This window comes from Oncorhynchus kisutch, linkage group LG18 (genome assembly GCF_002021735.2).
Source record: "Oncorhynchus kisutch isolate 150728-3 linkage group LG18, Okis_V2, whole genome shotgun sequence".
NCBI classification, from domain to species: domain Eukaryota; kingdom Metazoa; phylum Chordata; class Actinopteri; order Salmoniformes; family Salmonidae; genus Oncorhynchus; species Oncorhynchus kisutch.
In genome coordinates, this window is record NC_034191.2 from 75,686,585 (window position 1) to 75,695,117 (window position 8,533).

The window sequence follows — 8,533 nt, forward strand, 5'->3', positions numbered from 1 at the left end:
GATTGGTTGACGGTAGGTGAGGGCGGTACATCCTGATTAAACACAAACTCACTTCCTTGACAACTTCCTTCACAACAGCAATGCTCTGACTTTTGCAGAGGCGGTATCACCGTAAAGGTGCAGACGTCAGATTGACCATGCGGCATCCAGATGCACAATGTACTTCTGTCTCCAGAATGTGCTCTCTCCCGCCAATTTGTGCACATTCATTGTTTCATAACTGCATTGTGTGAATTGTTTGCATTTGATTGTTAGTGTTTGATTGCTAGTTTGTCTATTCCCCATTACATATATCAAATCAAAGTTTCACGTGCGCCGAATACAACAGTGAAATGCTTACTTACAGGCTCTAACCAATAGTGCAAAAAAAGTATTAGGTGAACAATAGGTAGGTAAAGAAATAAAACAGTAAAAAGACAGGCTATATACAGTAGCGAGGCTACATACAGACTTCGCTGGCAGTGGGGTTAGTCAGGCTGATTGAGGTAGTATGTACGTGTAGATATGGTTATCACCAGTTACATTTACCGTTACTTCCTATAATTTTTAATCTACAATGTTTGTTTGGTTACGGTCATTTCTGTTTAATGCATTCAATATATTATTACTCCTTTTACCATTCTCGTTGTCAGAGTGGACAACCTATGCAACACTTGTGAGAAACAATGAAAGGTTTATGTCATTCCCTTTAAGAGTTTTGTCAATTCAATTTAGTCATTGTCTTTTGTTTGGAGCGTTCCTGTCAATGTTGAGTAAGGACATGCACCTGATTACGCTTAGAAGTAGGCCTATAGGCTACCTGGCTTGCGTACATATGTCGGCATAAATGTGCCCATCTGATAGTATTTCTGTTTTGGCTAGATCATTTGTTCTGTTTTGATAGTGAAGATACAATCTCCCATCTAAGCTCCGTGTGAGGCTGAGGCGAGCTGCGCTGCTCTGGTTAAGGCTGGGAAGGTGTTTGCCACTGCAACAGAGAATATGGACGGTCTGACTTTTGGAACAGGGGTCCTACTAAGGCAACTCACTGCCAGCGAAGCCAAGTACTACTGCACTTCCTATACTACCTTAATCATTACCTATCTTTTCATCCCATTATACAGTATTTGCAGCATCACAGCCATACAGTTTGTGGTCCTATTTTACCAGTAGAAAAAGCGGTGTATGTTATTGTATTTGATGTGTGTTAGATATTCATATATTTTTTAGTTTTATAACATTTATGTTCCTCTATCCTAGAAAGCTTCCTATCCAGGAGTTCCTGTTCAGTAGCCTTCTGCAGGACATTAATCTGACCCATGAGCAGGTATCTCCAGACATACCCGTCTTCTGTGGTCAAGAACTGTCAGTATAATGTCATGTTGTGACATCAGACCATGACCTTTTTGTTTGTAACTGTGTAGTCCTCTACCTCCGCCACTCACTCTTCCCCTCTCTCGCCTCTGTCTCAGTTCATAGACCTGTGCGTACTGCTGGGCTGTGACTACTGTGGTACTATCAAGGGAATCGGGCCCAAGAGAGCCATTGACTTGATCAAACACGGCTCCATCGAGGAGATTCTGGAGAACATCGACCCGTCTGTGAGTACTGCTCTACTGACTGTCCGTAGCTAAGTAGTGTTCACTGTATTACATTCTCCATTGTCTCCATTGCTCCTCTTCAGCGCAGACATTCAGGACACTCCCACATTACTAACAGTCTTTAGTTTAAGTTCAAAACAAGGATGCAGCAGTTCTCACTGTCCCAGAAGTCAGTCTGAGTGTCTGTCTCCTTGGCCCCTTGCAGAAGCACCCTGCCCCAACGCTCTTAACTGCTAGGCTACCTGCCACACCAATTTCACACCACATCCACAAGTTATGCCGTGGTTGGTATTTCTATTTATTATGGATCCCCTTAAGCTACTCTTCCTGGGGTCCAAACACACCAAAGCACCCACATTATATGTAAAAACCAAAGATAAAACAGTGAACTACGTTTGTACTGAATGAACTAAAGATTAAACAGTACATCATATAACATCTCTACACCACCACACATCCACAACATGTTCAATACAACAATATCACAATGTGAATCTATGCATGCATGTGTGAGTGATGAAGTTTGTGACTCATCCTTTCAGGTGTGTGTGTGATGTGTTTTCAGTGAGGACCGCATCAAGAACGGCTGTAAGAAGATTCTGAAGAGCCGACAGGGCAGCACACAGGGACGACTGGACACCTTCTTCACCATCACCGGGTCTCTGTCATCAAAACGCAAGGTGCTTAGGTCACTACATCACATACTTGACAGCATGGCACACAGAGGGAGAGAAGTGGAGCTAGAAACCTGAACAATCTAAATGGTTGACAGTTTGTTCTATTACAGATTGTCTTGAGAGAGAAACAACAACATGAAGTCTCTTGACCATACTGTATCCATGTTAAAATAATCCTCTACTTCCTCCTTGTTTAGGAACCTGAGACAAAGGGATCCAACAAGAAGAAGCAGAAGACCGGTGCAACCCCAGGCAAATAGACTACAAACAGGAAGTGAAGCAAGTATAGCAGAAGTTAGTGCAGGAGTGTATGAATCACTTAGCTACAATTACTTAGCTACAATTATAGTGCGTCTGATCAAGTCTGTTTTTCATGTTGAACTAGGCAAGTTTTATGAATGTTTATTCTTTTGAATAAAGTTTTTTTTTTTTATATCAAATTAAATGTAACGTGCATTCCCATTCAAGTCAGAGCTAGGGGAGAGGGAGATGCCTCTTGCTGAAGCTTTGTTGCATTATCAATATGACAAACAAAATGTGCTAGAGTATAGAGTCATTAGAAAGGGGAAATGTTTTTATAGCACATTTCCGTTCTTGTGTAGACTTTAAAAGCATTATGTTAAATTAATACTGTCCTTTTTTTCCCTCTCTCTCTCTCTCTATATATATATATATATATATATATATACACACACACACAGTGCATTCAGAAAGTATTCAGATCCCTTGACTTTTTCCACATTTTGTTACATTACAGCCTTATTCTAAAATGGATTAAATACTCCCCCCCCCCCCCCCCAATCTACACACACTACCCCATAATGACAAAGCGAAAACCAGGTTTTTAGAAATGTTTGCATATTTATAAACAACTTATTTACATAAGTATTCAGACTGTTTGCTATGAGACTCGAAATTGAGGTGCATCCTGCATCCATTGATCATCCTTGAGATGTTACTACAACTTGATTGGAGTCCACCTGTGGTAAATTCAATTGATTGGACATGATTTGGAAAGGCACACACCTGTCTATATAAGGTCCCACAGTTGACTGTGCATGTCAAAGCCAACACCAAGCCGTGAGGTTGAAGGAATTGTCCGTAGAGCCCTGAGAGAGGATAGTGTCGAGGCACAGATCTGGGGAAGGTTACCCAAACATGTCTGCAGCCTTGAAGTTCCCCATGAACACATTGGCCTCCATTGGATGTCTTTCATGGGCAGGGAGACTGGTCTGGATCGAGGGAAAGATGAACAGAACAAAGTAAAATAAATCCTTCACTCAAACCTGGTCAGGACCTCAGACTGGGGCAAAGGTTCACTTTCCAACAGAACGACCCTAAGCACACATCCAAGACAAGGCAGGAGTGGCTGTTGGACAAGTCTCTGAAGGTCCTTGAGTGGCCCAGCCAGAGCCCGGACTTGAACCTGATCTAACATCTATGGAGAGACCTGAAAATAGCTGTGTAGTGATGCTCCCCATCCAACCTGACAGAGCTTGAAAGGGTCTGCAGAGAATAATGGGAGAAACTCCCCAAATACAGGTGTATCAAGCTTGTAGTGTCATACTCAAGAAGATTGGAGCTGTAATCACTGCTAAAGGTGCTTCAACAAAGTACTCTGTAATTCAGCACTCTATTACCCTCCTTCTTGGTCAAATAGCCCTGACACAGCCTGGAGGTGTGTTGGGTCATTGTCCTGTAGGAAAACATGATGGGATGGTGTATCGCTGCAGAATTCTGTGGTAGCCATGCTGGTTAAGTGCGCCTTGCATTCTAAATCATTGTCGGTGTCACCAGCAAAGCACCATCACAACTCATCCTCATGCTTCACAGTTGGAACCAAACATGGAGAGATCTTTTGTTCACCTACTCTGCGTCTCACTAAGACATGGCATTTGGAACCAAAAATCTTACATTTTTACTCCAGACCAAAGGACAGATTTCCACCAGTCTCATGTCCATTACGTGTGTTTCTTGGCACAAGCAAGTCTTCTTATTGATGTCCTTTAGGTGCGGTTACTTGCTAATACTTACAAGGATTCCTAAATCATTGCTAAGAATAATGAAAATAACTGCAGTTTCTACTGGTCATTGTTTTCAGGCTGGTTGTATTGGTGTTAGCTAGGTACCAAGCTAACGCTAGCTAGCTACCCCAGAAGTTGCAGTCCAACACAACATTCTACAATTAAACTGTTATTTGTCAAATTATGAGATTATTTAACGTGTCAAATAGTGTTATTTGACGTGTACCTTTTTTGACACGCAAAGACCCAAACGGTGTTCCATACCACATTGAAATACACATCAACATCAGCTTTACAAGTGTAGAGCGCCTGTTTTGGGGCGAAAATGATCAATATTGTTTGTGAACAAACTACCGTAGAATATTCTTGCATGAGTGCGTGTCTAATTCTACACGTTTTCAAGTTGTAAAAACGTTGTTGTAGTTGAGCATGTCTCAATTGACATGCAGAGTAGTATGAGGTGACAATTCGCACCTTTTAATAAAGGTCACAAAAGAGACACGGACACTAAAGAAATCGATTATCGAACCTGCCAAACACACACTCCACACCTATGACCCCCCCTGCCCAGTTAGAGATCAGTAGCTATGTCAATAGTCCCATAGTCTCAACATGATCACATATTCTCACCTCTAACTGAACCATTACAATTGCAATGCAGCCACGGAGGTAGGCTAAAGCATTCAAGCATTTGAATGGTAATTCTTGGGCCAGTTTGGTCCAGTATGTGAAAGCATTGCTACCAGGTGCTGACTATACACTGCATTTACATGTCCGGCCATTGTAGACATCTGTCTCCAAGTTGCCTGAATTGTCCTATGATACCTATAAAAAGTTATTTACTGTACTACATTAAGAAATATGGTCCGGCGGGGTGTGGTATATGGCCAATATACCATGGCTAAGGGCTGTTCTTATGCATTATGTAACATGGAGTGCCTGGATACAGCCTTTAGCCGTGGTATATACCACAAACCCCCGAGTTGCCTTACTGCTATTATAAACTGGTTAGAAACAAGTAATTAGAAACAGTAAACATGTACCTGTGGTTTAAGGTGCTATACACCATGGCTTTCAGCCATTTTTTTCTATAGGCAGACATGTTTGGAGAACCTGGCAACTGTTAATAGCTCTACACTGAACCACATGGAATGCTTCGACCAGGATTTTTGGTAATGTAATTTTGTTGCCTGATCTGTCACTCTTGCAAAGGGGAAACAAGGCCTGGTTGTACAAATAAAGCATGTCTTATCAGAGCAAACACTGACCCAATACTTGGTTTTAGGTTGGACCTCGACAACTTGTGCGGTATTAAGAGGGCAGCAGGTGCTGCAATATTCCAATTAGTTCAGAGTTGCCATAAACCCCCGAGTTGCATTCAGACTCTCAATGACAGGCAGGAAGTAAGGAACTAGCTTCTCTTTGGCTGCATTGGCTGAAAGGAAGAGAAGAGTTAATACAGTTAGCTACGTACGCACCACTTGCATCTCAACAGTCTCAAGTGGCTTCCTCAACTTCTGTCCTCTCCATCTGCACTGATCTGAAAACAGTTTTTAAAACAACTGGGACTACCTTTTAGCTTTCAGACCAGTGTGGATGAAGGAAGACACCAGCGCTACATTATTGAGATGTAACATGCTCTATTGAAAGGCCTTTTGCTGGGTGTTACCTATAGCTCCTATAGCACTGACAGCCAGCTCTTTGAGCTTCAGGTTCTCTGCGTTGCTGAGGGCAGACAACATGGTCTCCATCAGGGTGGGCAGGTAGGGCTCAATCTCTGAACCTGATAGGGGATGGAACACTGTTAGTGAAAATATCAGCACAGAACAGAGATGATGACAAATTCAACCTCATCTTATTTGTACATTGAAAGTAGTCTGGGGACGAGACTAAAAAACAAGAGAGTCATTGACTGAATATTTGTTTACCTAGCTACAGTTTAGCATTTTATTATCTGAGTATAGAACAGAACAGAATCAAATAATAGCAAGACAGATGGTTATGGATCAGGATAAGGTGAATGGGAGGATCCTCACCCAGGTTTTCCAGGAAGTTCTCCAGGGCGTAGAAGGCCTTGGTGACGTGTCCGATCTTGGCCTGGTTCAGAGCAGACATGTAGCCCAGCAACAGTGGCATCAGCTCAGCACAATACTTACTGACCTCAGGCTGCAGGTGCTCAGAAAACTGTCCCAGGGCAAAGAGGCCGGCGCTGCGGACCACTTGGTTACTGTCTGACAGACTCTGGCACACCGTCTGCAACATGGACGACAGCATCCTGACAGACAGAGTGGGATTAGCAGGAAAAATACAATCTCTCCATTTGAATAAGAGGAAAAATAAAAACCATGACTGTGGTTTATATCTACATTACACACATTGCCAAATGTAAACCTTTAAAAAAACTTATTTTTTTGGACACGGAGCCACTGAATAGACATCAGAAACAGCATTGCACAGGGGACTCACTTGGTCCGTATGTGGTCGGCACAGCCCTCGGCCAGCACTGCCAGACACATCAGGCCAGCTTTCCTCTCATAGGGGTTATCACTGGCCAGACATGCTTGAGTCAGCGGCATCTGATGGACACACCATGGGTCAGACATACATACTTACTAAAACCATATGTACTTCTATGCATGGAAATTGGTGTACCTCAGTACAAGACCGCAAATTAGTTTAAAAAATACTGCTGCTACAATCCTACCGCTATGTCACAGAGATGATAATAATATGAATTGAAATGACTGATTGGCAGGCAAATGATGTATGAAGCGAGTGAGTGTGTTCACTAACCAGTTGGTGGAATAGTTTCTCAGGGGGCATGCGAAGAGCCATGGTGTCAATAACCTGCAAACAAAAATACATTCTATTTCAAACACGCTCTCTGAAAAAACATCACCTGTTTTCTGTGCATGATATATTTTCTGTGCATGATATATACAGTCCAACAACAGAGAAGGGAAGTTTACCTGAGCAGCAAAGTGTTTGGGACTCTCGTTGTCAGTGTCGTCCTCATTGCTGTTCTCCTCGTCCTCAGGGTCCTCCTCCCCAGGTGGTGGCGCTGCACTAAGCACGGGGAACACCGTCTGCAGGATGGGATTGAGCAGCTTCTGCTTTAACACTGTCTGAAGCGGAGAGAGAGAACAACCCAGCATACATCACTTGACAAGCTACACATTTTTTAACTGACAAAAGGAGAAAGGCTCATCTCTATGGTTTAGTGGTTTAGAGAGACTTTTGACATATACCTCAGTTTAAGGACAAGAGGGCTCACTGGAGGGTGAATCTAGGCCAGGGCATCCATTTTATAACTGGTGACTTTACCTTGCTCTTGAGACGAATGAGAAAAGCAATGCAGGACAGAGCCTTCACACGCAGGGAGTCAGTCAGTGTAGTGTCTGCACTGACCTGAGACACACATACACACATGTCATTGTCAATAAGACAAACCATCACTTTTCCTACAATGGCATGTAAGCAAAAAGTCATTAGAAATATTTTTATAAGCTCCTTGTTCTCACCTCCAAGCAGAAGTGGACAATTTCAGTGATGTGTGGGACCATGATGGACACCTCACTCTCCATCAGCTCATCGAACACCTCCATGGCCTCACTGGCCTGATCCTGGTCAACACATAGAAACAGTCTAATAACACCTCCATGGCCTCACTGGCCTGATCCTGGTCAACACATAGACACAGTCTAATAACACCTCCATGGCCTCACTGGCCTGATTCTGGTCAACACATAGAAACAGTCTAATAACACCTCCATGGGCTCACTGGCCTGATCAACACATAGAATAACTCCAATCAAGGGACAATAGTGTTTTTCAACAGTCATCCCTGAAGACTGGTGCAGTCACCAGTGGTGCTAGTGGGGGCTGACATATTGAACTATTCCCTACCTGGTCTGCCTTGATGAGGTGTCTGAGAGCAATGATCAGTGTTGGGATGAGGGAGCGCATTAGGTTCTGAAAGACAAGACATTTCATTTCAACACAGCAACGAAGGAAACTGGTAGACTAAAACCTCTGTTCACTCCAAAAGGACATCAAATAGATAAGATTGTGGCCTCACCATCTCTTCTGTGCCAGTGTAGGCAGTCATAGCGGTGAGGGTGAGGATGCTGTAGTACATGGCTGTGGGGGTTGTCCAGGTCTCGCAGCACGGTGCCAAACAGCTGCAGCAGTTGGCGATAGTGGGGCTTGAAGGGCTCCGGATTGGACTCCACCACTTTGCTGAGCAAGAGTA

The 8,533-nt window shown here is 43.3% G+C and overlaps 2 protein-coding genes and 1 long non-coding RNA gene across 3 annotated transcripts; 2 read left to right on the forward strand and 1 right to left on the reverse strand.

Moving 5' to 3' along the window:
* The first annotated feature begins 633 nt into the window (after positions 1-633).
* Positions 634-1,613, forward strand: LOC116354716 (flap endonuclease 1-like). Its single transcript, XM_031795308.1, has 3 exons — positions 634-1,043; positions 1,240-1,306; positions 1,452-1,613. Exons 1-3 carry the CDS (start codon positions 982-984, stop codon positions 1,611-1,613), a joined length of 291 nt encoding a protein of 96 aa, XP_031651168.1. The 5' UTR covers positions 634-981.
* A 234-nt stretch (positions 1,614-1,847) lies between these two features.
* On the forward strand, positions 1,848-2,684 carry LOC116354823 (uncharacterized). Its single transcript, XR_004204054.1, has 2 exons — positions 1,848-2,260; positions 2,455-2,684. It is a non-coding gene; the product is annotated as an uncharacterized LOC116354823 (long non-coding RNA).
* A 1,119-nt stretch (positions 2,685-3,803) lies between these two features.
* LOC109880270 (importin-4-like) lies at positions 3,804-8,533 on the reverse strand. The gene is made up of 10 exons (XM_031796804.1): positions 8,360-8,533; positions 8,188-8,253; positions 7,803-7,904; positions 7,606-7,689; positions 7,251-7,406; positions 7,075-7,128; positions 6,748-6,857; positions 6,318-6,556; positions 5,951-6,064; positions 3,804-5,716 (listed from the first exon to the last, which is right to left on the reverse strand). The coding sequence occupies exons 1-10, from the start codon at positions 8,417-8,419 to the stop codon at positions 5,625-5,627; spliced, it is 1,077 nt and encodes a 358-aa protein (XP_031652664.1). The 5' UTR covers positions 8,420-8,533; the 3' UTR covers positions 3,804-5,624.

What these genes read in the sequence shown, in the direction of transcription:
- LOC109880270 (XM_031796804.1), bottom strand. Translation starts at nt 8,419, where the DNA reads ATGTACTACAGCATCCTCACCCTCACCGCTATGACTGCCTACACTGGC. An exon ending in ACACTGGCACAGAAGAGATG is followed by an intron (nt 8,254 to 8,359) that starts GTGAGGCCACAA and finishes CTTGTCTTTCAG; the next exon opens with AACCTAATGCGCTCCCTCAT. An exon ending in ACCTCATCAAGGCAGACCAG is followed by an intron (nt 7,905 to 8,187) that starts GTAGGGAATAGT and finishes TGTGTTGACCAG; the next exon opens with GATCAGGCCAGTGAGGCCAT.
- LOC116354716 (XM_031795308.1), top strand. Translation starts at nt 982, where the DNA reads ATGGACGGTCTGACTTTTGGAACAGGGGTCCTACTAAGGCAACTCACT. An exon ending in CTCACTGCCAGCGAAGCCAA is followed by an intron (nt 1,044 to 1,239) that starts GTACTACTGCAC and finishes CCTCTATCCTAG; the next exon opens with AAAGCTTCCTATCCAGGAGT. An exon ending in TTAATCTGACCCATGAGCAG is followed by an intron (nt 1,307 to 1,451) that starts GTATCTCCAGAC and finishes CCTCTGTCTCAG; the next exon opens with TTCATAGACCTGTGCGTACT.